At 32.3% G+C, this 18,675-nt stretch overlaps 1 protein-coding gene across 1 annotated transcript; it reads left to right on the top strand.

The window, feature by feature from the left end:
- The first annotated feature begins 1,117 nt into the window (after positions 1 to 1,117).
- Positions 1,118 to 16,993, top strand: LOC129224612 (ras-related protein Rab-43-like). The gene is made up of 3 exons (XM_054859101.1): positions 1,118 to 1,324; positions 1,796 to 1,979; positions 15,889 to 16,993. Exons 1-3 carry the CDS (start codon positions 1,148 to 1,150, stop codon positions 16,158 to 16,160), a joined length of 633 nt encoding a protein of 210 aa, XP_054715076.1. The 5' UTR covers positions 1,118 to 1,147; the 3' UTR covers positions 16,161 to 16,993.
- The last annotated feature ends 1,682 nt before the right edge of the window (positions 16,994 to 18,675 follow it).

The raw sequence follows: 18,675 nt of genomic DNA, 5'->3' as shown, positions 1-18,675 counted from the left end.
AGTTCATGAAGAAAGAGAATTCTTTGGTGTAAACGAAGATTAACAGTCACTAGTTTCAAACTACAGCAACCGTGCTTCCCAAATCGGCATTTCTAATTATACGAAACATAATCGTAAGGATGAGACTACATTGTCAACAATTTAGGGGGGGGGGGGATAATCTTAAAACTAGACCATTGTCAAATTTTATTCGCTTACTTACCGTGAAAAAGTTTTGAAAACTGATGTATATTAAACAAAAGGCAAACAAAGAGGCACTTTGCATTTTAAAGTATTCTTTCGAAAGAATATTTTCAAAAGAAAAAAAAAGCCAAAAATAAAATTAATAAAATGCGTAAACACAAAAGAAAAAAAAAGGTTGGTTATGACATATCAAGAAATGTATCTGCCAATTTGTTTGGCCATGAGATAACTCCTCGGATCCCGAAACGCCGTGGAATTAGAAGTTGCGGATCCCCGTTGCTGTGGACAAAAAAACTCAAATAGTACGAGAAACCGCAAATGCCGTGGGAAACGGAGTTGCAAGCCTCTTTTGCCGTAGGAAAAAAGAACTCCAGTCCGACTGAAGAGATTCCTTTCCCGCGTCACGAGTAGTTCTCGGAACGCTGGAAACAGGGACAAAATACTCACTCGATGCAATGGTGGTAAGAGCAAATGGGAGGAACCGACTATTTTCTCGGTTGTTCTCGGTTTGTCACTACCCTAAATCTTGCACTATTAAAATAACGAATGAACAATGAAGAAAAATTTGGAATTATGTGACACAAAAGTTGTCATTACTTTCGCTGCTGAGAAAAACGACTTTAAAAAAGTGTTATGACTTGTGTGTAATTAGTTTTGGAGGAACAAAAATAATATTTCTAGAGATGGACGTGCAGAACAAAGGCTTTAAACCTCTTCAGTACTTTTTTTTTATTTGAGGGGGCTAATAAGCTTTCAAAAGCGGCTTATGGATGGCCTCCTTTCGTCCATGGCCGCATCCTCCTTCAGAAAATTGGAAAAGGAGAAACCAAGAATCCATGTCTCTCATTCTTTTCGTACCAAATATAATATAATGTAATTTTGAGTTTTGACTTCTACTCCTACTACTCCTACCGCTTGGGATGATAAGCTTAAAATATTTTTGATTGAAAGGTTCTGTAAAGGAATGGATGATGAAGTATTTGATTATTTATTCAAAATCGTCATCATCGGTGATTGTGGAGTGGGAAAAACATGCGTAGTGCAGCGTTTTAAATCCGGGACTTATGTGGAGCGGCATGGAAACACTATAGGGGTGGATTTTGCGATGCGAACTTTAACTATTAATAAGAAACGAATTAAGGTTAGTAATCGATTTTTAGGAGTAACTGAACTAGCTACCGAAAATTTGAAACTAGGCCTGTGTTTTTAGTTGAAGAAAAAATTTCCTAGTTGGCTATTGATTCCACTTTCGATGGGTCAAACAAATTTTTTTCAAAGAGAATGTATCAAAATATAATTAAATATCGTGTACATGAATTGAAATTTTCAAAATGAAATCGAATAGCATATCTGGTAAAACAACGTTTCCTAAACTGCAGGTCACGCCCCAAATCTGTCAAGGAGGACAAGCTAAAAGTTAATTTTGACTTTTAAGAATGTATTTCAATTCATTGTCTATATTGATCCAATTAAAGTTTCTCTTTTTCTAATGAAAGTAATGCATTAGTAATATTTATGCTTCCTAACGCCTTTTATTTTTTCATCTTTTTGCAATTTATGTTTATTTATGATCACATTTTAAATGTCTGATCCCATATCGTCTTTTTTTTAGCTGCAGATCTGGGACACAGCAGGACAGGAAAGGTTTCGTACAATTACACAGAGCTATTATCGGAGTGCACATGGGGTCATCATGGCCTATGACATCACCAAGCGTCCTTCCTTCCTCCACCTCCCCCAGTGGGTGGATGAGGTGCGGAACTATACAGAATCTGACGTTCCGCTTCTCCTTATTGGTAAGTTTACTCAGTATAGATACAGATGTCTGTAAAATCCCTCATTGGGGATAGATGAGATTTTGCACTTATTTGCAATGTTTTGTGTTTTACAATATATATATGTATATAGTATACTCTCAATATCAAAGTCGAGGGGGGCGGTAAAAAAAAAATGAGATAACAAGGCCCTAATCATAATACAATGGTGTTCTAAAAATTAATCATGATAGTTAAAAATAAGAGGAAACATGTAATGAAAGTTGGAAAAAATTGTAATACAATAATAAAAATTTTAATTTTTAAAATGAGCCAAAAAGAGGAAAAAGAATAAAAAAAGAGCGCTCGAGTGAAGTAGCAAAAGGTAGTTACCAAGGCTAAACTTGTCAAAGATTTGGACTACTAAGTTGAAGAATGGTTTCAAACGAGTTTCAAGTGGCCCAGAACAAAAGAAGTTGGACAAAGGATTGCACCATTCCCTGTGTCTCTAAATAGGTTTTCCGTTCATCACCCCTTTTTACAGAGGTGGAAATAGAGTCAAAAGGTCTAACAAAATGGCGTGGAGAAGGGGTCGAAAAGTTTTAGGCAGGTTTTTTGGGCTTCTCAGGACTTATTTTTTGACCCCCCCCCCCCCCTGAGATGACATAATACATCTGTGTTGTCTCTAAGCATAGAAGTCACTTTAATGCACAAATTTACAGAAAAAAAACAAAGTGTTGTTGAAAATACATTTTTCGATTGAACGCAGGTTGTTCGTAATGTTAACAATGCGAGATACACCTCTCAAATTGCTTCAAAGTCCTTCATACTCAACAAAATTTGGTCTCTTGCATGTTATTTTCAGACGAATCCTTTTTTTTTTTCATTTTGTGTTTGTATGTATTTTTCTTTGTAATGTGTGTAGTATTACTTGTTTTCTTTTGAATTTACAGCTAGTTGTAACTTCTCTTTGAGAGGCGATACTTTTCTAATATGAGCATCATCTTTAATGATTTCCTCTTAATCAGAATATTTTTGTGTTTGCTTTTTTATTACTCCTTTGGTTTGAAATTTGCGAATTTAATCTTGTTACTTTTTTTTCATTTATACATTTTGTTTTTTACTCAAAATTATAATTATCTAAATGGCTGAAAATATATGTTAAGGCTACTATGATGCCTTATCTCTATGCGGTTTTTCAAGGCACTATATAATTTCTAAATATTATCCTGCCAAGTATAAAGTTAAATAGCGGAACAGGACAACAAACCAATACCGGTGACAACAAATTACCATTTGTTATACCAACAAGAAAATGTTTTTGTCAAAATTCCGTACAATTGAGACAAATATTTAAAAATATAAATCATAAAATATTATTGCAATTGATGATTGTAATAAATTATTCATTGGACAAATACATTTTAAATTACACTTGAAATTGACGGTCACAAAAGGAAAGTGAGTGATCTGGGAATCTAATAATGAAAATATCATTTTGTAATCTTTCCGCTACTTTTGTTTCATTACATTCTATTAGTTTGTGCTTTTATGGCTAAATTGTTACAGCAGTAGATTTGTTTTGGTACTGTATCATAGATAATTAAAAATGCAATTAAAATAAAAGTATATTATTAATTAATTTAATCTGAAAACTCTAATTAAAACTATGTTTCCAACTAACACCTTAGTAAATACCTGTATTACGAAATTGAAAAATAGCTCGAAATACCGGTATTCGGTATACTGGTATTGCAATCGCTATTTATAGAGTACTGATTGCTGTTGACTGCGTTACTTTAGTAGTGAATTGTTTTCAACCAGCAAGTGTCCCAATTTTTATATTGCTGACTTTCATATAAAACATGGCTGGTGTGTATCATGTTTGTTTATTGTTCTAAGTCTAATCAAATAAATAACTACTTGGGTTGGATAAATAGAAAATTAAATGCTTTAAAAAATGTACTCGAATTGAAAAGACTAAAAAAATGTTCTGTTGTTGTTATTCCTCCAATATCTGACACAGTAAGATAAGATTCAAAAAGTTGTCAACTCTAAGAAAGTCCAGCACAAGAATAAGATCTGTATAAAAATCTTTCCATAGGCAGTCCCATTCAGTCAAGAACAGTCCCGTGTCTAGGATTTCATAAAGGGAGGGGTTGAAACCTATTCCCTTTGTAACTTACGTTGTCAAAGGAAAACTAACTACGTGCGTTGAATAGTTCATTTTAGTTCGATAACTGGGCTTTTTTTTAATATGTTTTGTGTTTTTTTTTTGGAAATCTTATTTGTACAGTTGAACATTTTGTAAAAGCACACATATTTCTTTTATGCCACCTCATTTTCCTTCTTTTTTCTTTCTTTTGTTTTTCCATCAAATAACATTGAACAGGAATTTAATGAAAATAAAAATTTTATTTAAAAAAATGGCTGTTTCGCATAGAAACATTTTTCTAATGCGTGAAACGACTAGTTCATCCAACACTAAAGGTGTACCATAAAAAAAAAAACTAATAGTAAGCAAAGTAACCATTTTCCCTGCCCCTAAGTTTTTTTTTTTTTTTTTTGGTCTACATCATTGTTTAATATTCTTTTAAATAATTTTCCCCTGCATGCTTACAGCATTGCCGGATTCTTCAACCATTCCTCCGCGTTAATTTTTTTCAAGCACTTAGAAGCGAAGGAGCTTGAATCCTACAATTGTGGAAAATGCTAATTGTTAAGCATGAAGAAATATTAAAGAGGATGAATACTGTATCAGAGTTTAACTCTAAAATTAATTAAAACTTAAAATACGTTTTGGAAAATCGTTTAATGATTCATTGATTTGTTTTTCAATGGGAGGGGTTTAACCCCTAAAACCCACCCCTTGGACACGGCTCTGGTCAAGAATATGATCAGCAGAAACCTGATTACTTGGCACTTGGTGCAGATAACACAGTTCTTGCCTTTGCTAACCATGAAGCACTTGATACGTGAAGTTTTCAAAGAAATTTATGGGTATGTTGAAAAACATTCTGGAGGATAACTAAAATTTTCTAGTAGTCCTAAAATATTGATTTTACTTTACCCTACAAGTTTAAACTGGATACGTTTCATTAATGTCATAAAAAATGTGTAATTGCAGCATTATTTGAAAAAATAAGTGCATGAGATAGATTTCTCCCATAAATAGGATTATTTACAGGGTTCTCATTTGTCAGGAAGAACCTGAAACAATTTGGAAATTTTATTTTGATCAAAAGAGTCAGGGAAAATGATTAATTTTGTTATAAAGAAGAAAATTTTTGAAAACAAATAAGGGAAAAAATTATCTATTGCATCATAAACAGAAAGTAGGTTATAATGTTCTTTAGCTACTGCTTTGTAGCCTTAGTATTCTGATGTGAAACAAGTACTTACCTAAGGCTTTTTGTATCAGTGAAAAGAAGCATTAAAGAATGAATATTAAAATTCTGATACTAAAAAGCCTAATAGTTTGTTTTTGCTTATGTTTCTATTGAAATTGAAAATTTAAAAAATATATAGAAAGGTGCAAATTAAAAAATCAAGTCTGAACTTTCTTCTGGAAAACTTGAAAAGTCGGGGGAATTTCATTTCTCTAAAGGAGTGGGAATCTTATTTTTAGGTGGCCCCCACCCCTCTGCCATGTTTTTTTTTTAAATATAACTTTAAATCTAGTTTATGATGCTTAAAAATAAAATTGTTTCATTCACATTTCGTAGCAACTTCAAAAACTAATTTTAAGAAAATCAATTTTTATTGATACATTTTTAATGCATCAAGTTTTATGCAATTGAACAATTGTATGAAAAACAATGCATGGTAATTTTTCCTAACTGGCAGAAGTCTGAATTTCAATCTTCAGATTAACTGAATTTTGTTTCATTTTTCAAAGTTTTAAGTTGAAAAATGTAGGAATTTAACGAAAAATTCCAATTTTATTAAGAAAAATATTTTTGCTCAGCAAGCTTTATATTGTTTGCTGTTTAGGAAACAATAAGTAATATTGAAAACAAATAGCAGATGTTTAGAGATGATTACTCAATTTTAGAAAAGCTGTAAAATAACATAAACCTACTTTTTTATGTGCAAGGGAAAGAATCATTTCAATGCAAGTTGTTTAGTATGCTTACTATCAGCGTCCTGCATAAGTATTGGATTTTTTTTTTTTTTGCTTCAATTGTTTTTCAAGTTTCTTTAAATATATATATATATATATATATATATATATATATATTTGATTAACATTGTTGTATAAAAATATGGACACAAAATATCTCTCTTAAAAAGCAAGAAAATCATTTAAATTAACAGTAGAAAAAATGAACCAAGAGGAAGTAGTTCAGTCCTAATAAATAAGCTGATGATTAAGAACTGGTTTTTTTTTAAACCATGTTTGTTTCCCAGTAGTTGAAAATTAATAAAATAAAATCGTTTTCTGCTGATTAACAGAGTTCAGCAATTTTTTTTTAACTTCAGATTTGCTGAATTCTATAAAAAAAAAACCGGAGTAATCACATGCATATATTTTATATTTTGATGCCTTAGGAAGAGTTATGGTTTTTTATTCCTTCGGGTTTAGGGGTTGCAGAAAAATGTTTGCCACAAGTGCATTCAGGACCTGATCAAGCCAAAGTGATTCCCATGTTCTCTTGGTAAAAGTTGGTATCCCAAAATAATTAAAATGTAAGAACTAAAATATAAAACAAATTTAATTTCATAGTGTACCAAATAAAATTGGTATAGTGTAAGATGCACTAAAAATGAAAAAAAAAAGGTAGAGAAAAAAATTGAAACTGTTAAGGTGTGAGAGTCTGCAAGGCAGTACCTTTATCTGCTGCCGGGTGCATTCACCTCCTAGGATGGCCCTGTATCCCTGATCATTCAAAGAGTCTGCTTTTTGTCATCCAAGTAAAGAAACTTTTGTCTGGTTCTTAAGGGGATATCACACGAGAGAAATTACGGGACACCGCAACAGGAACCGTAACGCTATCTGGAACCGGTTTTTCTACTCACTTCCACAAACGATTGCTCCAAAATTCTCGTGTGCTATGGAAATTCACAGTTGCTCGTATAGGGGAAAATTCTTTCCTCCGCTAGAAAAAAATTGCCTTTAATTCTGAGCAAGTTACGAAGGAACCAATCTGGGCGCTGGGATTTCATGACTTCGGGCAGCGTCACTGGAAAATACTTTTGCAATCGTGGCGACAGAAATGTGGGAATTCCTTTTTATTGTTCTATTTATTTTATGTTGCAAAAATTTTCAGTTACACTTTAAAAAACGGATGAGCGACATTTAACCTTTGGTTTTGCATCTGATTTTGAATTTAAATTGCTACTTATATGTTAGTTTATATTGGTGCTTTACGTTTCATTGGGTTTTTGAAAATTGTTTTGCACAAATGTTACAATGGGGTCGTTTCTAAAATTTTAAACGTATTTTTTTCTGAAAGAGCATGCTTAAAAACATAGGATCTGACCATTTTTTAAATAATTTGTTTTTGTTTAATATTTTTAAAAAAATTACTTAAATCATTGCGCTTTCATTGTTTACATTTCTGTCGTCTGACGTCACAAATGATGAAATGCCATTCACAGAGCAAAATATTTAATTGCAGCTCAAATTATGAAAGTTCAGTCTGCAATCCCAGTTATTTACGCGTAGCATATTTCATTGAAATTTTAATGATTTCATTAATCGACTAAAAGAATGTTTTTAAAAAGTTTCAAAATTGTACATTAAATAATACTGGCTTTTTTGCGCTTCATCGTTTCATTACATTTTTTTAAAAGCGTCATTTTATTTTTAAATGTCTGGAACTATTTTAATAAACTCGGCCACAGATTTTCCTGTGTGCAATATGTATCTAGTGGCGTTATATTTGTGTAGATTAAACTGTTAGCACATCTCCAATATATTTATGAACTCGAAGTTTAAAAAAATAACTATGAAAGGCCTATTGATCAGAGTTTGCTGGCTTTTTTTTTTTCATTTTTCATGTTTGTTTTTAGCTATGAATTTAGGTATAATTTGTTAGAATTAAAATTTCTTCTTACCTGTCAATAAGTGACTAATAATTCCTATCTAAAATTAAGATTTAATTTAGTCGTTATGGGAAAAAATAAGCCTAGAGAAGTCATATATTCTGTATGTCTTCTTTAAATGTAACAAGAGTGTCACTTTAAATCAAACATTCAATTAATAGTAATAAAAGTTTTCTGTTTTTCTGAAATTTTCACCATAAGTTCTACAAATTAATGTTAAAACTCAAATATGAATTTAACAGGAGGAGCTTTGGAGACTGCATGAAATAATAATTGATGCTCTAGCTCGGTTTTTGAAAATTGTTTTGCACAAATGTTACAATGGGGTCGTTTCCAAAATTTTGAAAGTATTTTTTTCTGAAAGAGCATGCTTAAGAACATAAGATCTGACCATTTTTCTAATAATTTGTTTTTGTTTAATATTTTTAAAAAATTACTTAAATCGTTGCGCTTTTATTGTTTATATTTCTGTCGTGTGACATTACAAATGATGAAATGCCATTCCGTGTTGCCATTCACAGAGCAAAATATTTAATTCGCATCTTTACTCAAGTGTATTGGCAACGATAGGGTTGATAGCAAGCGTAGAGTGCAATTTTAATTCGCTTCTTGATTATCATAACGTGGAAACGTGGTGAAAGGTGCAGCAAAGTGCATCATTTTTGACGTCATCAAGACCAAGCCTTGTTTGAAAAATTGGACATTTAAAAAAATTAATTAAAAAATAACGGTTGGGAAAATAAAAGTATTTTCTGGGTCCAAATTATTTTTTTTTTGTTGCTTATTCTATCAATTTTAGTCACTAAAAGTACTACTTTTGACTGGAGGAAACCACCCCATTCTGATACTTGAACAATTACAGTAAATTTTTTCCTTGAAAAAGTTAAGTGAAAATTCCTTTTTAAAAATCATAGCATTGAAGCTGTACTTTTTTTTTTAATTCAAACTGATGGGTACAGACAGTATGTTCCATTTAAAAATACTTGAAAGGTAGGGGAATGTAAGGCAAAGTGAAATGGTGAAATATTTACTCTACTTTTAGCGCCACCTATTTAGTAATATTTTGACTGTGAAGTAACACATGTATTTTATGTCAGTCAAGAAAAAAAAATCCCTCTGAAAATCAAAGAATATGATAATACAAAGAATTTTTAAAAAATGATATGCACATTGTAATATTTCATTGAGATGTCAAAAAATGTTTGGCATTATTAAATATAAAGTTCTTTTTATTAACATTTGAAATATTGATTGAGACCTACTAATATTCAATGCAGTGTTTATTTGCTCAGTATTAAGCTTATTTGTATTATAAATGCTTGTATAGTTAAACATGTCCATGCGGGGCAAAGTGAAATAGTTCGTATCATATTCGGTCTTTGATAAAATCACTTACGTCATTCATTTATTAATTAGTTCGTTTACATTCCTTCTACAATACTTCCCTTATTTATTCATTTATTGACTTATTTTCTTTATCATTCGCTATTTTATTCACTCATTAATTTATTTTTGTTTATTCCTTCATTTTCTTTTCACTTATTCATTGTTTCTTTTATTTACACATTTATTTGACATAAAATATCTTTAACGATAGAATGAAAAAACTTTCATTAGAAAAATATTTAATTTTTCACTTTGTCTCATGGAAAAAAAAGATGAAAAATTACCACCTTTTTTTTTTTTTTTTTTTTTGAGGCACAAACTTACTGCCAAAAATAAAAAATACTTATTCAATGCGAGTTTTAACGCAAAACATATTTTCCTTCCCTTCTGTACCGTAATTTTCAGAAGGAATTTCTAATTTGTTCATTTTGAAAAAAGTAAGTTAACTATTTCACTTTGCCCCACATTCCCCTACAGTGTTTTTTAAATTTATTACTTTGATAATAATATTTATTACATTAATTTTTTATTATAAAATGAAATTTCCATCATACTATACAGAATGGTGTATAGTAGCATGTAGGGCAAACATCTATTGTATAATAGAAATCTAGAATATTATGAAAAGTTTCAATTTTAACGTTACTAGGCAAGATTCTGATAGTGTTAAACAGTTTTGCAGCTCAAATTATGAGAGTTCAGTCTGCAATCCCAGTTATTTATGCGTAGCATATGTAACTGAAATTTTAATGATTTTATTAATCGACTAAAAGAATGTTTTTAAAAAGTTTCAAAATTGTACATTAAATAATACTGGCTTTTTGCGCTTCATCGTTTCATCACATTTTTTTTAAAGCGTCATTTTATTTTTAAATGTCTAGAACTATTTTAATAAACTCGGCCACACATTTTCCTGTGTGCAATATGTATCTAGTGGCATTATATTTATGTAGGTTAAAGAGTTAGCACATCCAATAAACTCGAAGTTTAAAAAAATAGTTGAAAGACCTATTGATCAGAGTTTGCTGGCTTTTTTTTTTTTTTTTTTTGAATTTTTCATGTTTGTTTTTAGCTATGAATTTAGGTATAATTTGTTAGAGTTAAATTTTTTCTTACCTGTCAATAAGTGACTAATAATTCCTATCTAAAATTAAGATTTTATTTAGTAGTTATGGGAAAAATAAGCCTAGAGAAGTCATATATTCTGTATGTCTTCTTTAAATGTAACAAGAGTATCACTTTAAATCAAACATTTATTAATAGTAATAAAATTTTTCTGTTTTTCTGAAATTTTCACCATAAGTTCTACAAATTAATGTTAAAACTCAAATATGAATTGAACAGGAGGAGCTTTGGTGAGTGACTACATGAAATAATAATTGATGCTCTAGCTCTGAAATCATTGCCTTGATCATTTCCCCCCCCCTTTTTTGCCATCTTTTCACAAATCCACATACAATTAAAGCTGCAAGAGCTGCATTAAGTATTTGATTACTAATTTCATCCATAAGTGTCAAATTAACGCGACGCAGTGTGATAACCAAATGCGGAATTGACGAAAAGCGATGAACAAGCGCAAGCACATGGATGTAAGCTAAAAATTGTTTGCCCCCATTGTGAACAAATCGAGCAACCGTCCGCGCAATCGGCAGTAACCCTGTAGGCAACTTCCCGTCCGAAAAACCAGTTCCAGATATCGTTGACGGTTCCTATTGCGATTGCGATGTCCCATAATTTCTCTCGTGTGATATCCCCTTTAGTAAATGAGCCAGGGGTGCAAGTGGGCTGAAGTAAAATTTTCTGAAGACAGTTTGAATTTATGGAAACTATGAGAAAGCTCTCCCCCCCCCCCCCCCCCTCACCCTTTTTTTTTTTTTTTTTCAGTTTTAGAATGTGATGTGTTGTCAGCCCAAAATTTTCGGAAACAGCAACCCAAAATTTTCTGAAACTTTGGAACACAAACACCCTTGAACCCTTGAAATGAGCACAATGTCTAACCATCCTATTTTTCTTGGGATGAATACAATCCTTCAAATTTTTTTTCAGTTGCTCACACATTCATATTTTTATGTAGTATTTCAAACAGGGCCGATCCTAGCAGGTGTGCAGGGTGTGCACCGCACAAGGGCGGCCAAAGCAAGGGGCGGCCGCTGGTCGCATCATATTGTTCTTGTAATCAAGCAAAATTCCTCAAGAATTTCTCACAAGATAACTAATAATAAGTCGAATAAATATGCTGAATTTTAAATGCTCAATTATAAACTACGTAAGTGTCGATTTCCCCACAGCATAGCATAGTTTATGAAAAATAGAATGTTAGGGAACATTTTGTTGGTCTATTGTCCATTAATATCTACTCTTTACACACATGCTTCATTTGGTTGCAAAATTTGTGACAGAACCGTTAATCTGGCATGGATAAAGAATGAGAAATGAGGGAAATGGCCCCCCTCCTGAAGCATGAAAAGGTGCTTTCTAAAAGGAGCACCGAGAGCGGCCACTAATGTTTATCCCCCAAACTTTTATAGACCTAAACAAAGTAGACATATATTATTTATATAAAAAAAAAGAATCTATACTGATTAGATATTCTCGCAAGCATTTCAACAACAAATTCTGTGTTCAACAATCGTGAATGCGTGGAGAGAAAGTGGAAAATTGCGACTCCCCTGGGAGTCAAACATATTTGAATGACGAACTAAAATTTTGTAACTTTCCCCCTTTACGGCAATTTTTTCTAATTAATATCCCGAATGAACTGCCCGGCTTCTGATCAGGTAGGAGGACAGGGCTCTTGCACCGGGAAGTAAATTTAAATGTAGCTCCAAAACGAAGATCCAAACGGATGCCATGACCTCCTTGACGAGACTAAAGAAGGCTTAAAACTGCGTTTCTAGGACTTAAATTTCGGAAAATTTCGCTGGTTGAACCACCGATCTTAAGGACCCAATTAAGTCTCTGAATCACCCCTTCCACCTTAACTTAATCAAACATAGCCTAAAAATGTATGCTCTAAAATCCAAAATGTGTTTTCAGACGACAACTTTTCCTAATGTCATCAAAAATTGCTTAATGACATTTTTCGGATTTCTTTTTCGAAATTTTTGCGACAGAGGGCCCCCTAATCCATTGCCAAACATTACCACCAAATACAGTCTCAATTATCGTCTTTAGAGAGGCCTCTAATCCCAACTCTCTCACTTAACGTATTGAAAAACAAGCTAAAATTGCGTTTTTCAAACATCAGTTTCAAGAACTTTTGGAGAAGGACCCCGGATCCCCCTTTTCTCCAACCCTATCACTATACACCTCAATATTTCGTTTTTAGACGGTTCCGTGGAGCCACAGAACCCTTCCTGCCTCAAATTGACTTCAGTTTCAAAAAACAGTTCGTGAGGGCACATTGAACCCCCGCCCGCTCTGAGTCTCATCGTTCTCAAACAATACCTAAAATATCATTTTGGGACTTCAATTTCTAAGAAATTCCGGATTAGAACTGCCTGGCGTATGTAACAATTCACGGCGCTAGGGCATACCCATCAATGGTCGAGGTGAGGTGGACAAAAGTCAATAGTTGTATTTTTTAGATATCAATATCGAAAAACCACCGAAGCTTCCTAGTTTCGTTAACGTCAAAGATATTGCGCTTTTAGAAACATCCGCTTGGGAGCCCCAAAACCCCTCCTTCCCAAAAATAGCCCATATAATGGATTTTAGTTCCGAAAAATATTTCGATTCAGAACATTTTCACGTTACCCCTATCGATTTTAAATGTAACCAAAAATGTGTTTTTGAAACAATAGTGCCGGGAAACACCCGGAGAAAGGCCGCCAGATCCCCTACCATAAGCAAAGACAGCCTAAATTTGCGTTTTAAACTTCAATTTCGAAAACTTTCGATTGGAGACGATTGAATCTCCCTCCCTCTAGCAACGTCAACAAAGGTAACCCAAAATTGCGTGTTTAAAACTTTAGTTTCGGAAAATGTTCCGGAATAGCGCGATCCTTTCTAAGCTACACTCACCAAAAATAGCTTCAAGTTGATTTCAATTTTGAAAGAATTTTAGGAAAGAGCTCCAACATTACTTTCCCCAGAAGTCTCGAAAAAGTTCCTAAAATTGCGACATTTGATGTCAATTTTGAAAATTTCTCCATGCACCTTGAATATAACCGACTCTTTTGTCCTTGCAACCGAACACAACCAAAGAGTAACTAAAACTATTTTTCATACTCCAATTTCGATAATCCTCTCGGAGCAATCCCCCCTCCTCCGTCCTTCCTCTGATGTCACTGAAGACAGACTATAAAATGCGTTTTTACGACTAGTAAATTTTGGCACCTATTACTTTCTTCAAAGATATAAATTGTACCTAAGGAGTTTCCTACTGTAAAACTTTTCTTCCTTCTTATAAGTTCATCATTCTTCTGCTTTCTAATTAAAAAAAAAAAAACTTGGTATAGAAATTTGAAGAAAGATTTATATGGACGTTAAAGATTAGTAAAAATATGCAATTAACTCTTGAGGGGCGGCACATTAGGTCTTTGCACACGGGCGGCCGACACCCTAGGATCGGCCCTGATTTCAAATAAAAGGACAATGTTTGACAGTGAAAAGGTCAGGGTTGGCAAAAACCCAGGTTTTTCTAAAAAGCCCATGGACCCAGGGTTTTTTTAGTAAAACCCAAAAAAAAAACTCAACTAAAGCTGGGTTTTTTAAAAGAAATGTATGTTTTTTGTCTTTTTTTAGGGAAAATGTGGGGTACTTGTAGCATATTGTTGGGTAAGTACATAGACAAAGCACAAAAATTGTCTTGGGGTAAAAAAAGCTGGAAAATTCAGCGTTTTGTGAAGAAAAATATAAAAGACGACCAAACCCAAGAATGGTGAAGTTTCAGATTTTATAGTTTCCATGATTACCAACAGTTAAGGCAAAGTTACTTCTCAAGTGATAAAATCTATTGTTCATTTTTAATTACTACATTTTTTTTTTTTTTTTGCATTTTACTTTATTGTATTTTATTTTGTTATGCAAAACTACTGTAGAACCTCAAACAGTTTAAATCCCTTTTTACTGAATTTCAGCTTAATCAAGACATTTCTTTGAATTTTATGTTGCCTGTTGTCTATTTGTGTTAATCTTTTACGTAAGATAATGAAAATACTGTACATCCTATACTGTTTTCTGTCCGACCGTTTGTAAAACCTGTTAATTTCTAAAAAGTATACCTTATTTATTCGAGATTTGTGACTTGTTGGTTTGCAGAAAATAATTCTCATGAAAGCCTTTTAACTAGAGTAGTTTCCTCTGTATAATCTACAATTATTGAGAAAACCAGACGTGACAGGACTTAGTCAAGATAAGTTGAGTTATTTATTGACCAATTAAAGAAAAAAGTTAAATATATTTATTTAAAATCTTTAATAGTATTTCTTAACAGTATTTAACAAATACTCCAAAGTTCAAAGTTCATTTTTTATGTCCATTGTCTGTGGTGAAACACAAATAAAAAAGAAGTTCAAATTGTGAAAGTATTTAAATTAATATTTTAAAAAACTTCTCAAAAAATTTAAAAAACCCAAAAGTGGGCTAAATAATGGTTTTTTTTTTTTTTTTTCAAAAAAAAAAAAAATCCATTGGGTCCAATGCAGCCAACCCTGGAAAAGGTGCTTCCTCTTGGTGATAGGGTCCAAAGAAAGTTCATTTTTCTAAAACTAGTCAAAGTGGGTGTGTTCACTGGAAATAAATAACTTTCAAAAATGCAACCAGAAAACTTGATTTTTATGCTTTGTCGATGACTTGTTTAGTTTGATCTCTCCTTATTATTAGCATGGTAGTTCATGTTGATTCCAGCCCATCCTTGAGTGTTTTCCTTGTAATTGAGGTTACTGAATCTGAATCTATGTTCATTCTCCAAACATGCCCATCAACCTTATCTTACTGACTTTATTATATTATGTTATCAGTGTATGTTCTGCAGCAATTCTTTTCTTTCAAGTGTTTTTAATTTTTATGGCACCATAGTTTTTTTTTTCCTTGACTATTCTTTTTGTAAGTATCCCATGTAAGTTCATGTTATATTACAATAATATGTGTTCATATCTCTGAGGCATTTATTAATGTACATTAATCTAATGTAATGTTTGTACAAAGTTTGTATTGGCATAACTGCTTTCTACCAGCCCTGAAATAAGGATTAAAAATAAGCAAAGAAATTGTAAAAATTCGAATCTTATGCAAGTGATAAAGTTCCTGAACAAATGTTTGCTATTTGTTAAAAAGAGGGAGGGGTGTTAGTTTTTGAAGAGAAAATTAACTTTTGCTAAAATGAGAGAGAAGGAAAAATCATTTGATATTAAATTTTTTTTATAACAATTCTAATTTTCAAGCTATTTGAAATAAATTTGTTTGGTTTGTCCTGTGCTTTTTCATTAATCTTGCTTTTGTTTTGTTTTTAAATGTTTCCTATATGCTTCTGTGTTTCCGGCTTCTAAACTGTTCCTGCTGTCCTGTTTTTCAGGAAACAAGTGTGATCTAGAATCTGAGCGGGAAGTGCCTTTTGAAGAAGCTCTGTCCCTACAGGCACAGACACCTGAGCTGGTAGCCGTCTTAGAAACCAGCGCCAGGGAAGACACCAACATAGAGAGCGCATTCTCCACCCTTGCAGCAGAACTCATGAAGAGACATGTCGGTGGTGGTGTCCTCCACCTCCATCAGAGTGAGAAGAAACTGGCGGTCGGCCACCATGATTCTGTGCCATGTGCTGTGAAGGGAAGTCGCTGCTGCTCATGACCCAATGTTTGCTTCACAGAGAAGACATGTATTATCATCTGCCTTTGCAAATGTTTTCCTAAGTCTTTATAAACTGCCGTTTCTTTTAAGATTTGAGACAATGAAATATTGTGGCATGATGATGGTTATGCATAGGCTTGCCAGACGTCCTGGTTTGACCGGGACAGTCCCGGATTTCAGGCAAAATCCTGGTGTACCGATCGGTTTACTGCAGGTCCCGGAAGAAGATAAATTTGATTAGATGACCAAAAAAAAACTAAAACTAATTCACTGTTGAAGGATTATTTTGAGTAATTACTTTGTCATTTGATGCATAGACTTGTAAAAGTAATATCGAATCAGCTTGTGAGGATTTTTGTCAACAACATTAAAACCAAAAAATACTTTCTAAAATTCTAAAAAAAGTCCTAGCGAATGAAAAATGCATGTAAACATTGCTCAAGTTTTTATTTCTCATACAAAGTATTTCTTCTTACAAATGTAACTAATATATATTAACATGTAAGAAATAATATGTTTAAATTTATCTGCTTGTGTCATTTATTATTACCCCTGGTTTAGAGGCTCATAATTAGTATTTATTCATAGCATTGAGAATAAACTACCTTCTAAAACAGGACAAAATGATCCAAAACTTTTGGGCTGAAAACACATTTTAAAGCTGAAAAAAAAAATAAAGCAAAACACCTTTTAAAATGTTTTATTTTCAATAATTTTTGTTTGCATATTTCAAAAGTTTTTACAGGGGAGGGGGGGGAGGTCGAGCTTCTTTGTAGTTTCTGTTAATTTCATACTGTCTTCAGAAAATTTTACTTGAGTCCACTGCCGCCCCTGGTCCCTTATAAGTACCACGCGACGGGGGGGGGGGGGGGGGGGGTCCGGCGTCCCGGAGTAACATTTCAGAAATCTGGCAAGCCTAGCTATGCATTGACTGAAACTTTGCTTTGCATGGTATCCTGACTCAGTTATGATGCCATGCTGTAAGGAATTGGTGTTGCTTATAACCTGAAGTCTGCTTGACAAGTCTGTTGATGTCTCTGCTGATGTTACTTCCACCTTTTGTGCATGCTACCGTTTCTGTGAGAGATCATAGTTCATAAAATTGAGCAATAACAATGAGTGATGTGATTGTCCAGACAGGCATGATGATTTCATATTTTTTTGGATTTCCTCTCCTTTGCATATTTTTAAAATTTTTCCCTGTTTTTTCTACAAATTTATCTTTTCTTGGAAAGATTAGATTAGCTTGTCTTACTTAATAATTTAGTTTTGAATGATAACTATACTTTGGACAAATGAGAAACGTTATTTTATTGAACACTGCCATGTTTAAGATTAACTTTCTTTAATCTTGCAATGTTAACTTTTATTTTTAAAGTTGAAAAAAAGCTTAGAATGCATGATCAATTTTGGTAATAATTACATTGTTTTTCATTACCTGTTTTCTAAAAATTTATTTGGTTTTTGAGTTTTCCATTTTATCTACCAAAATCCTCCTTTTCTTCTTTTTTTTTAGTATATTTTATTATGTTTTCCAATTTCTAAATATCTGGTCCTTTTAGTCTATTTTTTACTTATTGTATTGGTTTTCTTATGTGCTCATTCATACAGTTTGAATGTTTATAAAACAGGAATTAGAATTCGCTATAACTTTTCATTTATATTTTCTAAGAACTATCTTTTTATTTATTGATCAATTGTAAGAATTACTAGCTTAGTGAGTGAGAAATCATTGAAAAAAAAAAATTGTTTTTGTTTTCTGATAAGTTTTGTACATTTTCTATGGTAACTTTCTATTTGCGAATACACAATAAATAATTTAACAGGAGCATTTAAATTTGAAATGATTTTATTAGTTGATTGAAACAAAAACAAAATTCTTTACTATTAATTCACTAGCATACAAAATTCATGTATTTTAAAAACTTATTTTATTCATTTATCGATTCTTATTTTTATTTATTTACGTTTTTGACTTATACTATACATTATTATCATGGGTGCCACTTTTCAGTTCTGATGTCAAAATTCTGTAATTAAAAAAAAAAGACAACAGATTTCCACCTTTTAATCAAAAGTTCTTTAAAATCTAAGACAGAATTCCGGCTTCAGTACTGAAAAATGGCACCCATGATTACTATGTCTAAAACAAATCTGAAAAAAGCGTGTTTTTCAATGAAAATTTCCTCAAAAGGAGGTGAAATTTCTTTTAAAAATTAAGAATAGAAAACCCCTAAATTATTTCAATCTCATACTTATCTTAGCTGCTAAATGTCAGCATAGTGAGTGTCATGTAAATGTTTGAAATTTAGTATTACATATTTTAATGTTATAGCTTTCATTTTAGAAAATATTGCATTCAATGGTCTTAACTTTTTTGAGTACTTTTACATAATTTTCAATCGATCAAACTGATGTGGTATGTCAAGGTGCAATAAAGTAAGTTCATATACAATATTCATGCACTTAACTTTTTTGAATGATTTGGCTCTTTTTAAAAAATTTGGCAATTGTG

The sequence above is a fragment of the Uloborus diversus genome, chromosome 1 (assembly GCF_026930045.1).
Source record: "Uloborus diversus isolate 005 chromosome 1, Udiv.v.3.1, whole genome shotgun sequence".
NCBI lineage: Eukaryota > Metazoa > Arthropoda > Arachnida > Araneae > Uloboridae > Uloborus > Uloborus diversus.
Note: the sequence above shows the minus strand (reverse complement) of the source record. Positions and strands in the feature narration are given on the sequence as shown.

Excerpts from the sequence above, each read along its gene's own strand:
- LOC129224612 (XM_054859101.1), top strand. The coding sequence starts at position 1,148 with ATGGATGATGAAGTATTTGATTATTTATTCAAAATCGTCATCATCGGT. Across the intron at positions 1,325-1,795 it reads TTAATAAGAAACGAATTAAG|CTGCAGATCTGGGACACAGC; the intron begins GTTAGTAATCGA and ends TCTTTTTTTTAG. Across the intron at positions 1,980-15,888 it reads CGTTCCGCTTCTCCTTATTG|GAAACAAGTGTGATCTAGAA; the intron begins GTAAGTTTACTC and ends CCTGTTTTTCAG.